The sequence below is a fragment of the Acomys russatus genome, chromosome 24 (genome assembly GCF_903995435.1).
Source record: "Acomys russatus chromosome 24, mAcoRus1.1, whole genome shotgun sequence".
In the NCBI taxonomy this organism is placed as follows: domain Eukaryota; kingdom Metazoa; phylum Chordata; class Mammalia; order Rodentia; family Muridae; genus Acomys; species Acomys russatus.
In genome coordinates, this window is record NC_067160.1 from 47,851,384 (window position 1) to 47,873,433 (window position 22,050).

General features: G+C 48.0%; 1 protein-coding gene across 4 annotated transcripts in view; it reads left to right on the top strand.

Moving 5' to 3' along the window:
- The window catches only part of Ggta1 (glycoprotein alpha-galactosyltransferase 1 (inactive)), an 81,253-nt gene extending 61,356 nt beyond the window's left edge, over nucleotides 1-19,897 (top strand). For 2 of the 4 annotated variants that reach the window (XM_051166163.1, XM_051166162.1), the window contains exons 4-7: nucleotides 2,000-2,035; nucleotides 5,620-5,721; nucleotides 13,948-14,085; nucleotides 19,139-19,897. In XM_051166163.1, the coding sequence (XP_051022120.1) occupies nucleotides 2,000-2,035; nucleotides 5,620-5,721; nucleotides 13,948-14,085; nucleotides 19,139-19,832 (970 nt within the window). In that variant the 3' untranslated portion in view covers nucleotides 19,833-19,897. The remainder of the gene's footprint in view (nucleotides 1-1,999; nucleotides 2,036-5,619; nucleotides 5,722-13,947; nucleotides 14,086-19,138) is intronic. The other 2 variants (XM_051166164.1, XM_051166165.1) reach the window with 2 other exon arrangements.
- Nucleotides 19,898-22,050: the final 2,153 nt, after the last annotated feature.

The window sequence follows — 22,050 nt, forward strand, 5'->3', positions numbered from 1 at the left end:
CACCTTAGTCATCTCTGTCATCATAGCCAGGTACCACAACTTGGGCGACTTCAACAGCAGGAATTTATCTCTGTGTTCTCAAGGCCAGAGAGTCTCAGATGAAGGTGCCGTCCTTGTCAGATCCCAGGTGCCCTCGGCTTACAGACAGACACCTTCTCCCCAGACCCAAACGTGATGGACAAGAAGCAACTTGGAATTGTTTGCTTTTCTTATTTAAAAAACACTAACTGCATCATGTGGTCCCATTCTTATACTCCTATTTAAACCTAGTTATTTTTCAGACACCCACCTCCAAGTGCCACATGTTGGGGACAGGGTTTCAATAGACACAGGGTGGCCATATTCACCGCACAGTAGCAGCGTCTGCCCCGAGGGGCAAAACATGGCATCAGGATTGTGGCAGATGGAAGAAATGACCCCAACGGCTGGGATTGTCCAAGAGAGTAAGAGCCCTCCGGGGCTGGAGCACTTGCTTGGATGGCTGGCAAGCCATGAGCTGAGTTTGATTAGGCAACTTTGGTGTTGTCTAATTAGAACTGTGCCTCTGTCTTTTGAGTGGCTCACAGAATGAAGAGATGATGACTTAAAGAGCTAGCTCACTGGTTGAGAGTGTTTGCTGCTCTTCCGAAGGACCTGGGTTCAGTTTCTTAGCACCCTCATTGGGCAGTAGGTGGCAGCGGCCAGTAACTCCAGCTCCAGGGGATTCAGTGCCCTCTTCTGGCCTCTGTAGGCACTGCACACATAAGGCATTTCCCTCCTTTCCTCCTTCCCCTCTTTCTCTACACACACACACACACACACTGAAGGCTCAAGAGCCCATATAGGCGTGGCTACTCAGAAGAAGTGCTATTTTTGCGTTAAGACTCGAGCCCTGAGCATCATGGCTAGATGCAGTCTGGCTGCTTCAGGGTAGTTGTTTGATGCTGAGACTCTAGATACATTGTTTTCTGACTCATGAGATCACTTGATTTTCTGCAAGAGTCCCAAGAGGGAACAGGTCTCTGCTACTGTCCAAGCAGGCCATGCAATGACCTGAGGCTGACCAAGGGTGTTCACTCTAGAGAGGCAGGTGGCACTGTGTTCAAAGGGATTTAAATCTAACTAAGTGAATATGTCCAACAAATAGTTAATAAATCATTTAAAAATAACATTGCCTTCTGGGACAGTCAGGGCTACAGTGAGACCCTGTGTCAAAAAATAATAATAGGGGCTGGAGAGATGGCTCTGGCGCAGTGGTTAAGAGCACTTGTTGCTTCTTCGGAGGACCCCTGATTTGAGTCCCAACACCCAATGGTGACTTACAATCATCTGTAACTCTAGTTTCAGGGGATCTAATGCCCTCTTCTGGTCTCCAAGGGATCAGGCACAAAAGTGATGCACAGATGTACTTGCAGGCAAAACATCTATATGAATAATAATAATAATAATAAACAATAACAATAACAATAATACATGCAGGCAAAACACCTATATGCATAATAATAATAGTAGTAGTAGTAATAATCATCATCATCTATGACCCAGGAAAGCATTTGATTAGAAGGTTTTTGGAAATAAAGTGTCATTCTAGAGCTGGAAGAAGTATTAAAAGTTAATGTAACGACTGACTAGAGGGAAGTCGCTCTCCCTGGCCTAGCCTTTCAGGTGCTGGTTAAAGCAACAACCTTGGGGTCTGCTCTGCCGAAGGGATCTGAGCTGAATGTGCCAAGCTGTTTCCTGGCAGGAAGATTAAATCCTCAGTGTGTGGGCCAGTAGGCCACAGTCTTTCCACCTTCCCCGGCCTCCTCACTGCCCAGCATCTGAGAATGTGGCAGAAGGGGACTTCCTGTCACCGAACAGCTGGCTGACTCTGAAAGAGAGAAAGAGAAGGGAGAAAAATCCCCAAAACGAGAACAGGAATTGAGAGTGTTTGGATGCCCCCTTCCTTTCCTTGGCCGTGCCTGTGGGGATTCCCTGCGAATTAAAGTGTAGTGACATGTTTTTATTTGTTTGCCTTTAGCCAAGAAGGCTCTTTCTTGTGGATTTACCACACAAAGTAAGTGCTCTGAACTCTGTATCTATTGGACGTCTCTATCTCCTAAATCCCCTCTATCTCTCTCTACACACCCCGAAGAGGGATGCTCTGGCCATAGTACATAGTGTGGGGAGGAGAGAGGCCAGGAGAGATAGCTGGACCCCTAGGGCCCTGGGGTCAGGGCTGTATCCCGCCAGTCCTCAGACTGGTCTTTATAGAATAGTGACATGTGTTTTGCCCTGGGTTCTGGTCAGGGGACTCTTTGTATGGTGTCATGGGGATTATTCTTGGCTGACTGATAAAAGAACCTGGGGAGCCATGCGCTGGAGGGGCTGAGGGAGGAGCCATGTTAAGCTCTAGTTTCAGTAAGCTCCAGACAAAATTATTCTTCCTAAGGGCTTTCAGATCACCTTAGCCTTCCCTTGAGTGTAATTCATTCCCTGAGATTACGCCTGGCCCTGCTGAGGGACCTTGGCGTCCTGCTCAAAGCTACCCTAAGCCTGTATTTTAGCCATAAAAATGAGAATCGATGTGAAACTTTTCTTTGGGATTGCCAAGGTCATGTGAAAGTACACACTGGGGTTACCAAATCAGCGGTGTTTTCTTGGTGTGTGGGATGTGCACGTGGGCGCGCATGCATCTGTAATTGTGCTTGCCTTTGTGTGTGTGTCAGAGGTCGACTTTAGTATCTTCCCCTGTTATTCTCTGCCTTAATTTTGGAGACAGAGTCTCTTTCTGAAGCCAGGTATCATCATTTTTGCCTACACTGGCTGGGCAGCCATTCCCAGGATCCTTTGTTTCCATCGCCCGCCCCTGTGCCCACCTAAGTGCTGGGATTCTAGCTGTCCACCGTCCACCACTCTGTCTGACTTGTGAGTAAATGCTGCGGATCTAAACTCAGGCCCTCACGCTTTAGAAACAAGCACTTTACCTACTGTGTGTGTGCGTCTGTGTGCATGTGAGCGTGTGTGTCTCTGTGTGTGTGTATGTGTGTGTGTACATAAATGTGGTGGATAATTTGGTTCTTTCCTTCTACCCTATGGGTTCCAGGAATTGAACTCAGGTCATCAGACTTGGTGGCAAGTACCTTTTTACCCATAGAGACATCTTGCTGGCCTTTCTTTTTCTATTCCCTGTGGAATTATGATGATGATGATGATGATGATGATGATGATGATGGTGGTGGTGGTGGTGATGGTGGTGGTGGTGGTGGTGGTGGTGGTGGTGGTGGTGATGATGATGGTGGTGATGATGGTGGTGGTGGTGGTGATGATGAGGGGAGATGTGTGTGATGATGGTGATGATGATATGATGGTGATGCTGATGATTGATGTAGGATGGTGATGCTGCTGCTGGTGATGATGGTGATGCTGATGCTGCGTGGTTGTGCTGCGGGGTGGTGTGGTGGATGCTGCTGGGTGGTGGTGGTGATGGCTGATGATGGTGCTGCTGCTGCTGCTGCCGCTGATGGTGCTGATGTGGCTGGTGATTGGGTGCTGCTGGTATGCGTGCTGGTGCTGGTGCTGCTGCTGCTGGGTGCTGCTGCTGCTGGTGCTGCTGGTGCTGATGGTGCTGCTGCTGCGACTGTTTCTTTCACCCTCGTCTCCCCCCCGGTTTCCCTTCCCCTCAGGTGCTTCTGGAGGCAGATGACCTCTAGAGTGGGTTTCTTAGCCAGGTGTGCCACAGTGTGCCTGTCATCGCAGCCAGAGGCCAAGTGGAAGGACAGCTGAGCTAGTGAGTTCGAGACTACCCTGAACTAGGTGCCAAGACCCCATCTCAAAACAACATCCCTGACACTGTATGCCTAGAGTTACCTTGCCAGCCCCACCCCTTTCATCCAAGAGACCAAATTATCTCAAGTCGGGCCTAAGAGCTTTTATAACTAGTTTTCTTTCTTTCTTTTTTCCCCCCCTTTTCCTTTCTTTTCTTTTCTTTCTTTTTCTAGACAGGGATGCTCTGTGTAGCCTTGTCTGTCCTGGACTTATAACTAGTTTCCTAACATCCCCTTTGGCAATCTTCACAGTTCCAGAAGTCATCACTGATTGGGCAACTGGAATTTTTCTCCGACCGGCCTTTGTATTACGCACGCATTACACACCTGCACTCACTGTTAGGAAGGTGGATTATTTTAATTAAGTTCACCTCCATCACAGCCACGTTCAAGCTCACCAAGCTCTCCCATGTGTGCTGCTCACTGGGCATTCCAAACCCTCCATGGAGTGGTGGTCATCGACCATCCTTTTCAGAGGAGAAAGGTGGGGCTTACACGGGGTGCGTGTGGACCACAATTACTCTACTAGCAAGCAGAGTTCTGGACCACAGGCTTATGTGTCTGAAGGGTCCCACTGTTCTATTGTCCCTGCCCCTCATCCTTCAGGGGTTCCGGGAGGGCACAGCTGAGGCACCTCAGGCTTGTCCTCTCCCTTTTAGCTCAGGATTTTTCATCTCCCTGTTTCATGAACTGCAGCTTGAAGTTCATTTTTAATAGTAAACTCTGCTCCTTAAAGTTTGGAAACCCCGTGCAGCGGGAACCACCGCCTTCTTTTCTAGACCTGTTTATATTCTTTTTCATTTCCTAGAATTCCAGAGGTTGCTGGAAGTAGCAGACAGAAGCACTGGTGGTTTCCAGGCTGGTTTAACTATGAGTAAGGGATCGGGATGAGTTCATTCATTCATGATGCTGGCAGAGGGTCCATGGCCTTCTCACGCACTCCTGCCTTACTGAAATCTTTTTTGTTGTTGTAGTTGTTGTTCTTAATTTCTATTGCTATTGTGTGTGTATGTGTGTATGGTGTATATATGATTGCAGGTGCATGCATGCCACAGCACACATATAGAGCTCAGAAGACATCTTTTGGGAGACAACTCTGTCTGTCTTTCCGCTGTGGGTTCTGGGAATCAAACTCAGATGGTCAGGCTTTCACAGCAAGCAGTTTTACTGTATGAGCCATCTCACCAGTTTGGGAGGAATCTATCTTACAAGTGGAGTTCTGAGGATCTCCCCTTCCTCTTCTCCTCCCTTCCTCCCTTCTTCCGGTGTCCTTTTCTTTCTCCAGTTAAGGGTTGAAGATCAGGCAAGGTGGCTCAGGCCTTTAATCCCAGCACTCAGGAGGCAGAGGCAGACAGACCTCTGTGAGTTCGAGGCCAGCCTGGTCCTACAAAGTGAAGCCAGAACAGCCAGGACTACAAGAGAAACCCTGTCTCGAAAAACCAAAAATAAATAAATAAATAAATAAATAAATAAAAGGATGTGTGTGTGTGTGTGTGTGTGTGTGAAAGACCAAGCTGAAGTTTAAATTTCAGAATAGACAAACAACAGAAATGTCCCTTGGAGGGCTTTTCTAAAAAGTCTCCCCTACTCCTGAAATAACAGAAGGTTACAAGGTCATTGACATCTAACCTCTGACCAGCATGGTAGCCAGAGAGGCAAACGCTGCATTTTTTTACCCACAGTGCCTAGGAATCAGTGCTCAGTGCCACAGGCGCCCCAGTCCACTCAGTACCATGAAACTGATGCATGCTCTACCTTGAGACACGAGGCATAGAAGAGTCCCATACTGCCCAGACACCTGTGCTTACCAGTTTTGTTTTCTCTTTCTACACAGGACCCACAGTTATCAAGAAGAGGACGTAGAAAGAGGGAGAGAAAAGGAAAAACATGAAAACAGTATTCAAGAGCCTCCGCTGTGGGACTGGTTCAATCCAAAGTAAGAGCAGAGTAAGGCTCACCGAAGGAGCTGGCCGGAGGTGGGACCAGTGCAGGCCACGTGGGGCATGCTGAGCATGGTGCCTGCAGAAGTGGGGTGTCTTAGCATCTATTATGGCTAAGAAACTGAGATCTGGGTACGTTGAACCGAACAGACTGAGCACTGTGGTAACTGTGACAGGAAATGGCCAGTGGTAGGTGAAGCACAAAACCCTGAACAAAAAGAGCCTTCCACGTCACTTAGAATGCTGTGGAAATCCACAGAATCTGGAGTGGGCCAAGAAAACTCTCTCTAGATTCAGTTAACGTATTTGTGAGGTAGATATTACGAGCTGAGAGATTTATCGGGCCATGAATTCACTCTTTACACAAATGCTTATCAGGAACTAGGATTTATTAGCTGGTTATTTGCCATACCGCTGCTCCCTGGGCACTCATGTTTTCAGACACTAGCCCAAAGCATTGAGCCTAAACTGGCTATATAAAACAAACCAAGAGCTAGGGAGTTGGCACAATGGGTAGAGTGCTAGTGTGAGTACTAGAGGTCAGCCCCCTGGGAGCCATGCGGAGCCAACTACGGTGGCATGCACATGCAGTGATGACCGTGTATCTGCATCGAAATGGAAACACAGACAGCCAGGCTGGTGTAGGAAACCCTGCCTCAGACATGGTGGGGCGTGAGGATGGTCACCTGTCTGACCTCTACGTGTGTGTCGTGGAATGTGTATGCTTACACACTCCATACATACCACACACACGCATGCACACATAAGACTACAATAGGATAGACTATCAAAGTGCATCACACTCAAGATGAGTATTCACACGTGGAATTTTGTTTCTGTGTATGTGTACGTATTTGGATGTAATATAAACTATTTATTCATTTAATCACAACCGATTCTATATTTCTCAGCAGGAATTATGGCTTTAGAAAACACTATGGTAGGTATTGTGTTGGGGACAATATGGTACACATCAGAAGTTCCTGACCTTGACCTGGGGTTGTGTAGCTCGGTAGCAAAGTATGTGCTTATCATGTGTGAGGACCAATGCATGAAGAAGACAAGGAGGGGGGAGGGGGAGGAGGAAGGAAAAGAGAGGAGGTGGGGAGGAGGGGGAGGAAGTGGGGGGGATTCATAGTCTTATAGGACAGTTGATGTGAAGCTAGTATTTGACACAGTTACTGAGGTCATGTGATCAACTGACGAGAAATATGTGGTTTAGCGACTAAGAACAGAAGCGCCCAGGGTGATGGACTTGTGAGTGGTGGTGGCATGGCTAGGCATTACCAGGAAAGGGATGCGAGGAGCAGACAGAGGTTTAGCAGCTGGGAGGTGGCACTGTGTGGTGCAGGTGTCAAGGAGCTTCTGGGTGGAGGGACTCAGGTGCTCACGAGCTTGGCTGGAGATGGAGGATGAGGTGTCATCAGAGTACAGGCAGCAGGGAGATCTGTAGATGAGGGCATCCGGGTCGGGGACCGGATGTGTTCTGTCTCAATGATGGAGGAGCTGGAGGAGAAAAAGAACCCTCAGGGAAGCAGGAACAGCTGTAGAGGAAGGAGAGAGAGAGAGAGCACTGCCTCATCCTTCGGGAGGGATCTTGGGCCCTGGAGAAAATGGGTGTGTTCTGGCAGGTCCACTTATTTCTCAGGATAGTAGGGAGAGTCATGCCACTGTGCCAGAGTCGGGGGTCTATCCCGCCTGTGTCCTGTGATAGGCTAGGCAGTGGGGCAGCTGCCTGGGAGACACTATGAGTGTAAAAAGTTGGGAGCACTGCAGCTTTGCTAAGCCTCTTCGATGGGGATGAGGTCCAGGGGCCTGGACAGATAGAGGTAGCCCCTGAGCACCTTCTTGAAGAGTATGGGGCAGTCTTACTGTGACATTTGCACTGTGAATGAATTACTGTGGGCAGAGGGAAGAAACAGGCCACAGCCACCTCATGCCCTACTCAGCTTCCCTCGGAAACAAATGGCAAGCAAATGTAAAAAGAATATGGCTTGGAGCCAGGTGCGATGGTGCATGCCTGAAATCCCAGGACTCTGGGAGGCAGAGGCAGGATCTCTGTGAGTTCAAGGCCAGCCTGGTCTACAAAGTGAGTTCAGGATAGCCAAGGCCATACAGAGAAACCCTGTCTCAAAAAACAAACAAACCAAAATGTGTATGGCTTTGAGGGCTATGGAGACGTCTTAGTCAATAATGTGCTTGCCTTGCAAGCCTGAGAACCCAAGCTTAATCTCCAGAATGCATTAAAACACACACACACACACACATACACATACACACACACACATACACATACACACAACACACACACACACAACACACACATACACACACACACAACATACACACACACACCACACACATACACACACACAACACACATACACACACACAACACACACACAACACACACAGACACACACACACAACACACATACACACACACACAACACACACAGACACACACACACACACACACAACACACACAGACACACACACACACCAAAATCCAGATGTAGGGGAATTCACTTGTAATTTCACACTGGAATATGGAGACAGGTGGATCAGTGTAGCCCTGGGCAGCCACTCTATCCTAATTTGTGAGTTTTAGACCAGTGAGAAACTCCCTCCCTGCCCCCCCCCACCCCTCTCCATACACGTAAATGAATGGCACCTGAGAAACAACACCCAAGAGTGCTCTCTAGTCTCCACTTTGAGTGTGCGCACACACACACACCTACACATGCACACAAAATATTGGTTTTAATTACCATCACATTAAAAGCCTTTTCAAGAGCCAGGTGTGGTGGCTCACGCCGTTAATCCCAGCACTCGGGAGGCAGAGGCAGGTGGATCACTGTGGGTTCGAGGCCAGCCTGCTCTACAAAGTGAGTCCAGGACAGCCAAGGCTACACAGAGAAACCCTGTCTTGAAAAACCCAAAACAAAACAAACCAAAACAAACAAACAAAAAGCCTTCTCAAGGTACCAAAATATGTTTCTTGAATAAGTGACTGAATAAGTAACTAAATGCCATTTTTTTAAAAAATTGTGTATCAATGTAGCCTTTCCTGTGAACCGCCACAGATCCAGTCCAGTGTGGAGTGTGCATGTTTCCACACCGTGGCCTCTGCTTTCTGTCTTGGTCACTCCTGGCCTTTATACTTTCTCACTTCTCCCTCTTCCTACCACAGGAGTGTCTGGGCACTGACGCATCACATCCTCTTCTTCGTTGTAGTCTACTTTCCATTTTGCCCCAGCCTGGCGTAAGACAACATGGAGAGCCCGGCTCTCACGGCTGTGTCTTTGGCACACGTGCTTCTGTGCCCTGACTTGTATCGACCTGCCTGCTGCCATCTCTCTTTGCCTGGATCACAGGACCCACATGGATTTCTCAATTTTGATCCAGCCCTGCTCTTTCTCACTTTTCATCTCAGTAAACAGTTCACTCCGAGTCTGGGAGATTTTTTTTTTTTTCTTTGTCCACTTACAGTCTAATTCTTTTATCAATTCTTGCTCTCAGATTCTTAACACATGCTCTCTCCACTCCACAGCCATCCCCCATTGGTGCTGCCGTCGGCTCTTTCATGGGTTACTACAGTCTGAGTACACAGTCTCCTATGTGATCCATAAGAATTTTAAATATTGATTCATTGATTTGTGTGTGACAAGGCAGAGGACAACCTGTGGGAGTTGGTTCTTCCTCTGGGTGGGAGTCTGGGATCAAACTCTGGCTGTCAGGTCTCACGCAAGGGCCTTTGCCTGCTGAGCCATCTTGCTGGCCTCATTCACAGAATTTTAATATTTGCTCTAGCTGGCCCTTGGATACCAGTAATGTACCTGTGCGTAGAGACATTCAGCCGAGAACAAACCCCTGGTAAGGCTTTATTTTCCTTGAAGCTTTCACCCTGTATGGTGGATGTGAGGATGCTAAGGTGACAGTGTTGAGTGCCCCATTCAGAAGGAAGGGCGTTGAGTGGCCTTGCCTGCCACCTCTTCTTCCTTCTAGAACTGCATCATGGTGATGCTGGCTAAGGCAGTTGACGGTATCACAGTGGCTTCTTTGGGGGGGATGAGGTTGTGGGATTTGATGACTGTGCTGGCTTCAGGCACAGGGCCCCCCTCCTAGAAGCTGGTCTCCTCTCACTCCCCCCACCCCCACCCCCTTGCTCACACCTGCACTTCCAAGCTGTTGTCTGGTTTCTCAGTCAAGGGTCACGGACATGCTATAATTGTCAGTGGAACTGAACAATTAACTGCTGGCAAACAGGACGCTTCAACTTTTAATTTAGTTTTAATTTTTAATAGTGCTGTTTTGTCTTTGGGCTCAAAGGAAGCTCTCCGTTTCAAGTGACCAAAGTGGACAGTGGATTTCTTCCAGTCAGGGCCTGAGGGGCCATGTAGCTAAGGAGTGGCTGGTGGGTTGAGCACCCATGGGATTTGAGGGGCTTTCAAGGGGAAGAAGTAGGTGTCATCTCTCTGGGCCAGGGCTTAACTTCAGTTTGGCTCTTTGTATAAATAAATTAAGTGACCAGTGGCTCAGTCCCCTTCTGTAGCCTCACTGGACATGCCAGTAGGTGCTGGCGGTGGCTGCTGAGGACATTAACTGCAGGAGTGAAAGTCCTGTAGTTAGCTCCTGTGTACACAAAACATTAAATTCAGGCCTACTCACTCTTTTTATTGAACCAGTGTAATGCTGCCTGCTCCTACACAACAAGCACAACCAAGGGAGTTGGCTCGGTTACAGCTACTGAGGCGTCCTTCCTTGACAGGCAGAATCAACAACGCAGCCAATGAGGCTGTGGTAGGTGAGGGAGAACACGTTCACGGACCGCAGGTTTTGAGAAATGGAGTCTGTGTATGCTTATTTATTTTTCCCTTTTTGTTTTGAAACGAGTCCCCCGATAAAGCCGGAGTGCAGGAGGATAACACTCTACAGGTGAGCAACCCACAGAGCTGGCTCCTGTGAGCTCCCGACACCAGCGGCACAAACGCTTGTCACAGTTCAGCGCTGACGACATGCCTCGGTACCTGCAGAGTGGACCAAGGCAAATCTGGGGTTTCACCAGATTTTTATCAATAGGGCAATGAGTGTCCACTTAAGGAACAGCAGGAGCTGGAGCTCGAAGCACTAGACCCTAGAGAAAGACTCTCTTGGGGTCAAGTCCCACTGTTCCCCCTTAGTAGCTGTGTGACTGCAGGCAAATTACTTAACCTCCCTGTTGCAGCCTCCTGATTGATTAAATAGGAAACAGTTGGTTACTTGCACATGGCGCTGACGTAATGTAACATCCTGTACTCCTGCTCAGAGCACTGGCACTTAAGATTGCTTTAATGACCAGAGGGGATACAGTTGACTTCAGCAGTGACCCTGTCTCAGAAGAAAGAACCTTCTTTGGTAACCAAGTCTCCTAGAAAGTGCTCCATATTCATATATGTAATTGTCAGCATCCATGACCAGTGATAATGGCCTTGGACACGCTAGTAAGTTTCCCTGAGCCTTGCTTCTCATACCTGGATAACGAATACAACGTGTCACAGGCCTGTGATAAGGACAAGCTTGCCTAGGGTTGGTACAGAGTCCCCTACAGCATCTCTCATGGCTGAGGGGAGCCCCGAAGACCTGTGCCCACCCTACAACAGGCACGCCTGGTATGCTAGAGATGGAGCCGAGACTCACTCTGAGGTCTCAAGCAAGCTGGCACAAGGCACCAGGTGGCCAGGAGAGCAGGTGGCCAATAGGTCTTTCCCTGCCCTGCCAGGACACCAAGCGGAGGGCCTTCCAGCTGTTGCAGGAAGAAAGAGAGGCCAGCCAGAGGCAATACAGGCCAGGATGGGAGACCGAATGCACCTCAAGAGTTAGAGAGCAGAGCCTGGGAGTGGGCAGCTCCCCACTCTCCCCAGCAGGCTCTCTGTAGCTACTTTGCTAATGACAGGCCCAGGTTCGTGCCATCTACCCTGCCCACCGGCTACCATGAAAGGTGCAGGCAACATTTCTCCTGGCTCCTTGCAGCAGCGGCAGGGCTGTGTGTGCAACCACCGAGGTCCAGGGTGTACCCCAGTCTCCTTCCAGCCCCTGCTGGGTGGCTTTTCCCCTGTGAAGCACAGGCAAAGGCCAGGTCAGGGCCAGGGCCATCTAAGGGCAGGACTTCAGCTCTGGGAGCCAGTGAGGCTTAGTAAATACCAGGCAAATGCTGGGCAAAGCAAAGCGAGCGTGGTCAAGGAGTGGTCCTCCCACCCAGGACTTATTCTTTTTTACTTCAGTCTGTTCCACATGAGTCAAAGGTCCAGGATGAGTCTTTGCCTTGCTCCTGCCTAGACTCCACCCCTGCTGAGCTCTGCTGCTTCCTGTTCTAACTGCAGTCACTGTTGCTACCTGTCTGGCTCCCTGTGTTGGTGTGCTGGGTCTCATTCAAGCTTTCTGAGTAATGGAAAAAGACTCCTCGTCCCTTTTATGTTCCTAGTGAAGAGACAAATGTGGGCAGTGTGTATGTGTGTGGCGGGGAGGGGGGGTGGCGGGGGCAGGCAGGGTGTCCTGCCAGAGCCTTGCTTTCCAGCCATGGCTGTGCTGTGCTCCACGGAGTCCCCTTCTTTCTGGGCACTTCGACATCCCTATCTATAAAATGGCTCTGGTGTCATGAGTGTTACCCCAGGGCAGCCCTGACAACACACTCAGAGACAAGGAGTGGGGCTGGAGAGACGGTGCACGGGTACAAAGCCCTCACTCTGCTATGCAAGCCTGAGTTCCGATTCCCAGCACCCTTTTAAAATGCTGGGTGGGTGTGGCAGCCTGCTGGTGCGTCCACCGCTTCCACGCTGGAGACCGGATTCCCCAGAACAAGCTGGCTGCCTAGGCTCGGACCTGCTGATAAACTCTGGGCTCTCTTGAAGAGTTCCCGTCTCAGCGAAGAGTCCCAACAGCGGCCCTGAGTGTGCGTACACACTGCAGTCACATACGTGCCAGTGTGCATAGCACACATGCAGATGTTTCACAAGTTCTAAAGATGAGAGAGAGGCTGGAGAGATGGCTCAGAGGTTAAGAGCACTGTCTGCTCTTCCAGAGGTCCTGAGTTCAATTCCTAGCAACCGCATGGTGGCTCACAACCATCTACAATGTGATCTGATGCCCCTTTCTGGCCTGCAGATGTACACCCAGGCAGAGCACTGTATAATAATCATAATCATAATGAGAGAGAATAGTAAAAATAGGAGGAAGGAGGTTATTTGGTGTGTCCACATTGGCAAGTAACAAATACAGGTCTTGTAATTCTAGTTCTATCTTTGGGGGCACAGATGGCCATTTAGGTTCAAGTGCCAAGTAAGAGGTGTCTGTAACTTAACTGGTAAGTGTGTGGTCCTGCCCACCACTGGCCCATCCTTGCCACCACAGCAGTCTGTCCTTCAGTGTGGTTTCACAAGTTGGTAGAACTATGTGAGAACCCTTACTAGGGAGACAAGTCCGCACCCCCCATCCTCACCCCACCCCCCACCCCCCCGCTTAGCTGGTACCAGGCCTTGGCTTCAGACTGCTGGGGAAGTTCTGGGAGGGGCACAGGCATGCCCTTAGAGCGTCTTCAATGCCGATAGCACCAGCAGCCCCTTAGTCTGGGGCTCTTTCCAGCCAAAGGCAGACAGGAAGAGCCTTTTCTCTCTCGGCTCTGACTTTGTTCTCTCACCCACCCTGTATCACATCTTAGGGGCCTTCTTAAGCTTTGATGATATTCTCAGGGACAAGTAACAACCCAAGTATGTCAGTCGCAGACTGGAGAGAAAAGCAAAGGTGTCAGGGATGTGGGTTTTCGGCAGAGTGCCTACCTAGCATACATGAAACCCCGAGTTGGATTCACAGCTCTTCATAAAGGGGGTACAGTGGTTCATGCCTGTAATCTCAGCACTTGGAAGATGGAGGTTGGAGAGTCAGAAGTTCAGGGTGATCTTTGGCTACCAAGGGAGGTTGAGACTGCCTAGGCTACATGAATAAGCCGTGCCTCATGGTATCACTAAATGAGAATCCAAGACAGTGCCTGGGCAGCCCTCCGCGGTGCCTGGGCCCGGTGCTCCTGCTACAAATGTCACTTCTGCTCAAGCATTTCGGATGAAGATAGAATCAGGATTCATGGACGGTTGCTCCGGAGAGATCTTGCCTGGCCTCTTTTTCCTTAGCCAGTCTCTCACCTTAGCATAAGTGTTCTGACTCATGGCGTTGTATGTTTTGTCACCAGGAACCGCCCGGAGGTTTTGACAGTGACCCCATGGAAGGCGCCAGTTGTGTGGGAAGGCACTTACGACACAGCTCTGCTGGAAAAGTATTATGCCAGACAGAAAATCACCGTGGGGCTCACAGTCTTTGCTGTGGGAAAGTAAGTGTCTTGCCCTTGAACTTTTTCTCGTTCTACTGTCAAGGTATTTGTGAGGGGGACCCATGGCCCCACAGAGGCTGCAGTCTGTCTGAGTTACTAGACAGGAGATTTCTCTCTCTAATGAAGGCTGAGGAGGAAAAAAATCAATAGTAGGTAAGTCTACCCATTCCTACCAGAGAGGAGATAAAGGGTCTTCAATGCCACCAGAACCCATAATTAACCGCACACCTGCCACTCTTTCTTCCCTGGCCTCCAGGGCTTTCCTGGGGAGTCCTCAAATGCCAGCTGCTAACACTAGTTACAGTAACTCCCATTTCCTTCTTCAGAGCATTTCATGAAGGAAAATTGTACTCTTTCGTACTTGAAGGTCAAGCTATGTTATTGGTATAAAGCATAACCTGTTTTTATTTCCTTACTGAATGAAGTGCTTACCCCAAAATAAAACGTTAAGTTTCCTTTTCTTTTTTTCTTTTTCTTTCATTTATTTATTTGAGTCAGAGTTGCATTTTCAAGGAGGTGGCTTTTTTGTTGTTGTTGTTGTTGTTGTTGTTGTTGTTTGTTTGTTCATTTTTGTTTTTCAAGACAGGATTTTTCTGTGTAGCCCTGGCTTTTAAATATGAAATATGAACCACCCAACATACATGGCATAAAATTTATTGTTAGAAGCATGGGGAGAGAGGGAAGGGGGCACCCCAGAGGGACAGAGAGAGAAAGAGAGAGGAAAAGGAAGAGAGAGCAAGAGAGACAGGAAGAGAGGAAAAAGAGAGAAGGGGTGGGGGAGGGGGCTGGGAGGAGGGGAGTTTGCCCATTTTATAATCCTGGGAAGGAGCACACCTAATGGCTGGTAGGTAATGACATCATAGGTGGATAGGCAGCCTGGGGGCAATATGCTAACACTGGCTGTCCTAGAACTCACTGTGGACCAGGCTGGCCTTGAACTACCTCTGCTTCCCAAGTGCTGGGATTAAAGGTGTGTGCCACCACCACCCGGTTTGTGTTTTAAGAAAGGCTAAGTGCCGGGTGTGGTGGCACACGTATTCAATCCTAGCACTTGGGAGGCAGAGGCAGGCGGATCGCTGTGAGTTCGAGGCCAGCCTGGACTACAGAGAGAGTCCAGGACACCCAAGGATACACAGAGAAACCCTGTCTCAAAAACAAAACAAAACAACAACAACAACAAAAGGCTAAGTGAGGATTGTGAGAGAGCTACCAAAAAAGTAAGACACATTAGAGTGTGGGTGTGGGCTGCTCTGAATCACTCTGTGCTACTTTTTTTAAAAAGGTGTGTGCGTGCGTGTGTATGCACAAGTAGGTCAGAAGACGGTTTTCAGGTGTTGGCCCTCTCATTCCACTGTGTGGGCTCTGGGGATCCAACTGAAGTCTCCAAGTTTGGCAGCGAGTTACCCTTACCTGCTGAAAAGTCTTGCTGGTTTTGTTTCTTGTTCAGGTTGTTTCTATTCTTAAAAAGCCACAAAACGAACAGGAAGTTGACTCCCATGCCATGTACAAAAGGGGTAGGAGCATGTTGACCTGACTTTGAGCTTTGACAAGATAGGACCTAAAAGAAGACACTGTGATGAGATCACAGGAAACCCCCCACCCCACACACACACACACAGTTGCTCAGATGTCCTTGTCTTTGGGAAGTCCTGACTTTGCTCAGTGTGCTGACTCCCTGACCTTTCACTGGAGGAATTTGTATTGTTTAGGGATTGGAGTCAGGGCCCAGCTCAGCAGACCGTGTAGGCACAGATAAGACAGCCACTCTGCACATTGATTTGATCCTGGTGTTCCCCCCCCAAAGGAACAGAACGTTACCCACTGTCCCACAATGCTATCAATCGTGCGATCACAACTCTGCAGAAAGCCAGAAAACAGAAAGGCAACAAAAGGCCCTGGGAGTCCCTCCCACATCCTGGTGAAAGCTGTGCTTCCAGCTAGGCAAGTCTGCAACAGGGCTACACATAGAAACTCAGTCTCCAAAACCCATAAAACATCACCAACAATAGCAAAACCACTTAGGAGTCAACAGAATGACTCCTAGGGAAAGTGCACCTGGACCTTGAGGGAGGTGTGGCAGCTTGCTTTGTCTTTTTTTTTAATCTCAATGCCTGGAGCTACCTGAATTAAAAAAAAAAAAAAAAAGTTAACCTTTTTAAACTTTCCATTAGATGTCACAGTGACGCCACCCCACCACCTCCCACACACACAAGAATTGTTTCCTAAACTTCAGGGCACGCTGGTTTTTCTTAAAGATCAGAGTACAGAAGTCTGTCCCGACTTCTTGCCATGGAGTCTTGGCACCCAACACTAAGAGTGCAATTTATTTCACACACAAACAACCCAAGCATCAAGAAAAACAAAACAACAACAACAACAACAAGAGAAAAACAAAAAACAGAATACCAGTCACTGTTGCATCCGGAACATCGTGATTGGCTACTTGTGTGCTCAGTAAACTGACTCTGAGCCATCCATATTCTTTGTGTAAGTTCACGGTTTGGAAAAAGACCCTCTGACTTCTCCCTCATACTGCAGTCACCTTAGTGTGATTTGGAAGGCAGGCTGGAACTTGAGCTTGTAAAAGACATCAATACGATGTCAATTTGAATGAGTAAATAGTCAAATTGACATGAGATATTTATTAGAATGGCCAGATTAAAAAAAAAAAAAACCCGATGATACCAAATGTTGGAAAATATATGAAGTAACAGGAACCCTTGTTCATGTTGGGAGTACAAAATGGCGCAGCCACTTTGGAAGAAATTTTGGCAGCTCCTTGCAAAACTAAACATGCCCTTATCATAATCTAGCGATCAAATTCCTTGGAATTGACCCAAGTGAGTTGAGAACATGTCTACACAAAAACCTGCATAGATATTTTTAGAAACGTTATTCATAACTGCTAAAACTTGGAAGCAAGCAAGGCAAACGGAAAAATAAACTGCTCAAGTCAAACAATAGGACATTATTCATTGCTACAAAATAATCTCTAAAGCCACAGAAAACAAGGAAGAATTTTTGTCACTTGTCACTAAGTGAAGAACCCAATCTGGAAAGGTTCTTGTGCTGGCTAGTTTTATGTCAACTTGACACAAGCTCCAGTCATCCCAGAGGAGAGAGCCTCAGCTGAGAAAATGCCTTCATACGATCCAGCTGTAGGCCAGCCTGTAGGTCATTTTCTTAGTGGTTGATGGGGGAGGGCCCTAGCCCACTGTGTCAGCTCCTGCCTCTGTGTTCTCCTCTGCTTGAGTTCCCGTCCTGACTTCTTTCAATGATCAACAGCAATGTGGAAGCGTAAGCTGAGTAAACCCTTCCTTTGCGAGGTTGCCTTTGGTCTTGGTGTCCCGTCAGAGCAAGGGGCCCCTGAGCAGGACAGGTCCACACCGTTCCACTTCAGATTCTGGTTCCGGAAGAGGTAAAACTATAGTTTCAGGGAAAGAATTTTGACTGTGAGGAGCTGGGGGGGGGGGCGGGGGGGCAGGGGAGGGAGCGGGGAAGAAGAGCCTAGAAGATTTTCAAGACAGCAAAAGTCTTCTGAGTGATACAAAAGTGGCGGATATACCTGACACTATGCACGCTTTCCAAAGTGAGCGTTAGTGTAAATGACGTGCCCTATATCAGTGTAAGCGTGTGCCAACTGTCACAGAGCTGTTCATGTGTCCAGACCGGAGGTGTGTGGGTGCTCTTGGTACTTCAAGCTCGGGTTTGCTCAGAATTCAGAATTATTCTAAAGAATGCTATTTAAATTTTTTTTTTTTTAATGTTATGTGTATTGGTGTTTTGTCTGCATGTGTGTCTGTGAGAGGGTGTTGGATCTCCTGGAACTGGAGTTACAGATGGTTGTGAGCGGCCATGTAGGTGCTGGGAATTGAACCCGGGACCTCTGGTTACGAGCAACCAGTGCTCTTAACCACGGAACCCAAAGAATGCTGTTTTTGAAAAGTCACAAAAAAAGAGTTCAAACAGAGCTGCACCGTAGCTTAGATGACTGATTAGTATGTGTGATGCTCTAGGCTTGTTCTTAGGCACCACACAAACTGCAGATGTGGTGGCATGGCCTTGGAATCCTAAGCAGGAGCAAGAGAAGCTCAAGGCCACCCTTGACTGCATCGTGAGTTCGAAACCAGCATGGTATTCATGATACTCTTTTTTTTTTTTTCTTTAATTTTTTTATTATTAATTTATTCTTGTTACATCTCAATGGTTATCCCATCCCTTGTAACCTCCCATTCTTCCCTCCCTCCCATTTTCCCCTTATCCCGCTCCCCTATGACTGTGCCTGAGGGGGATTTCCTCCCCCTGTATCTGCTCTTAGGGTATCAAGTCTCTTCTTGGTCATGATAATCTTGTCTCAAAAAAAAAAAAAAAAAGTTAAAATAAGGTGAAATTCAAGATTGTTTAGTATTTGGGTGGATTCATAACATCATAATTCATCTATCTAGATGGTACAGTGGCATTTGGGGCAGCCCATGGGAGGCTTGTGGAATGACCATGCAGTGTGGAAGTAAATCTGCATCCTGTGCGCCATTCTCTGTAAGTTTGAGGCCAGCCTGGTCTACAAAGCAAGTCTAGGACAGGCAAGGCTACACAGAGAAACCTTGTCTCGAAAAACCAAAAAAAAAAAAAAAAAAAAAATTGAATTACAAACGCTCAGTGGACTCCGGCAACATACTCTCGCTGTGTTTGGCTTGGCCGTAGTAACACTGGCCTTTCGAGGGGAATATTCAAGAGCTAGTTCCTTCTTTGACAGCAGGCTTCTAAATATGAGGACAGAGCCTTAGCATGAGGCTTGCTGCGAAGCAGAGTAGTTGAGATGCCTGTCTCTCAGGCTGGCCAGCTCCCAAGAGAAAGAGGAACAGGGCTGAGCGCACCCCGGTGCGGTCCTTAGCCAAGGTGGGAGTGGGAGAAGCTATTCCACTTTCTCCAAGCACCGAGTGACCAGCTAGTGGAGAGTGGCCAGCGTGCTATGCTACCATGTGTCCCTCCACATGACAACACAGATCATTTGAGCGTTGTAGCACGTGGCTAAACATGGCCCTCTCTGTTTCAGGTACATTGAGCATTACTTGGAAGACTTTCTGGAGTCTGCAAACAGGTACTTCATGGTTGGCCACAGGGTCATCTTTTACGTCATGATGGACGACGCCTCCAAAATGCCTTTGGTACATCTGAGCCCTCTGCATTCGATACAAGTGTTCGAGATCAGATCCGAGAAGCGGTGGCAGGACATCAGCATGATGCGCATGCGCACCATCGGCGAGCACATCCTGGCCCACATACAGCACGAGGTCGATTTCGTCTTCTGTATGGATGTGGATCAGGTCTTCCAAGACAATTTTGGTGTGGAAACCCTGGGCCAGTTGGTAGCTCAGCTCCAGGCCTGGTGGTACAAGGCCAGCCCTGACGAGTTCACCTATGAGAGGCGGGAGCTGTCGGCGGCGTACATCCCGTTTGGACAGGGAGATTTTTATTACCATGCCGCCATTTTCGGAGGGACGCCCATCCATATTCTCAATCTCACCAGGGAGTGCTTTAAGGGGATCCTTCAGGACAAGAAAAATGACATCGAGGCAGAGTGGCACGATGAGAGCCACCTCAACAAGTATTTCCTTGTCAACAAACCGACTAAAATCCTCTCTCCAGAGTATTGCTGGGACTATCAGATAGGCCTGCCTTCAGATATTAAAAGTGTCAAGATAGCTTGGCAGACAAAAGAGTATAATTTGGTTAGAAATAATGTCTGACTTCAAATTGTGATGGTAGATTCCTAAATCTGACAGCATTATTCCGGCTAATTCCTCAAAAAAAAAAAAAAAAAAAAAAAAAAGTAATAACACTTCATTTTAACTTAAGGAATCAGACAAAGCCCACCAATGTGGCAAACACATACTATTTCTCCCTATAACTTTGAGCCCTGTAATATGGGAGAACGAGGCTATGGTAAGTAATCAGGTGTAAATTCTCAGTGATTTCCCATATATGCTGGGTTTGGGGGAAATACTATATAGGCTGATATCAAAATTAATTTGCCATAGGTAAAGAAAACTCTGGAACGTTCTGCCCATCAGATAACATACAAGAGAACGGGGTATTGGCAACAAGAGGGCCTGGGTCAGAGTGGGGAGCGCTGTTGCCTTGGCTTCGTATCCTTCCTGCTTGCGCTGATTCTAAAGTAACACAGATAGGCTTTGCAGCCGCTGGCAGGCTAGGCCCCATTAGGCCATTGTCGGCCTTCTGTGCATAAAGAAGGCAGAAGGTGCCGATGGGTACCTTGGTGGCCACGCGTTCAGAGCCCCAGGAAATTACGAGACTGACCACTTAGAGGCTGTGCTGTGCTGAAGGGACACATGGCGTGGCGTTGGTGCTTGACTTGAGTTGGAAATACAGCTTTTCTTATCTATGACTAACAGCAGGAAATGAACGGCAGGTGCATTCAGGCCGTTAGTCTTGTGCGTTAAGTTCTGCGGAGAGGGGAAAGGGTGCTGTTGGGAAGGAGGGTGCCACCAGTGGAACTACAAGGACCCGGTTTTCAACAGAAAATAAATCCGTCACTGTCTGGTCTTACCACCTTCTCTGAACCTCAAGGCTCCTCAGCCCATCGCGTTCTAACATGGAGGACCGACAAGAACGAGTGGACTGGTGAGGAAGCCCTCCGTCACGTGATCTCATCCCCCCCTGCTCTATCTGCACTATACAAGTGCAGCAGCCGGCCAAATGTACTGGGTAGCAGCGTCTATGCCAGTGGTTCTCAACCTGTGGGTCGCGACCCCTTGGCATGTGGGGGCAGAGCCAAATTATTGGACCATTGGAAAACACAGATCCTTGCATTATGATTCATAGCAGTAGCAAAACTACAGTTATGAGGTAGCAATGAAAATAATTCTATGGTGTTGGGGGGGCACTCACCGTAACACAAGAAACTGTTATTAAAGGGTCGCAGCCCCGGGAAGGCTGAGAGCCACTGGCTCAATGTATGGTAACTTAAAAACAAATCAACGTAAAGGAGATGGTCGGTCTGTGTTTCCATGTTTGTGTGTATTTATACTGTGTTTGTCTTCCAGTTTTGGCCATCTAGCTCTACTTCCAGGTGGTTTATTTAAAAAGCCCCTGCTCTGTCTTGAGGGCTTCAGTGAAAAAGGATCTTACGTTTGTCTACACTGAGTCAACTCTCACAGGATTCCTCAGTTGGTGGGCATCGCAAGTGAGACCACACATCCGTTAGGAACTCTGCCTCTGTCACTCATGTGCTGACGCGGTCTAACGTGGGAGGGTTCAACGGTCCTGAGACAAAGAAAGGATCTGTTCTCACAGTGTAGAAAAGGAATTTTGAGGGGATTGATTTCTTGATTTTTTAAAAGTTCATCTAATTTTAAACCCTTAATGAGTAAAGTTAGGATTTTATTAAAGGTAATGTTTAAACATTTTTAGAATAAAAATTCTGGCTTACAACTGAATAAATTATTTTCTCAGTATATTCTGGTCTGGCCATGTGGTTTTTCTCCCAAAGATGTTTAAAAGTATCAATTTTGATTGTCTATGGTCATACGGAATTTTAGGGCCTCAGCTCAGAAAAGCCGTTCTGACCTGGAAATATCCTTTACAAAGAGCAAGCTTGGTGGCCACTCCCAAATTATAAAGCTATGTGTGTGTGCGAGTGTGTGCATGTATGTGTGTGTGTGTGTGTACATGCATGATATTGCCTGGCAGAGCCTTTGTGGAAAGAGACAGAGCACATGAGGGCGCTGTCTGGCTGTCCTGTGGATTTGTGGCTCTCCTGGCCCCAGTGGGGTGGTTCCTAGGGAGTCTGATGTCGATGAAAACAGGTGCCGTGTTTGGAAGGGGGTTATCTCGGCTAAGATCGTTGATACTTTGCATGTCACAAGTGGGAATGACTGGCTGAGGGACGGGCTTGTGACCTGGGTACGCCACACAGTGAATTTCGGGTGCTTTGTTTAAAATTAG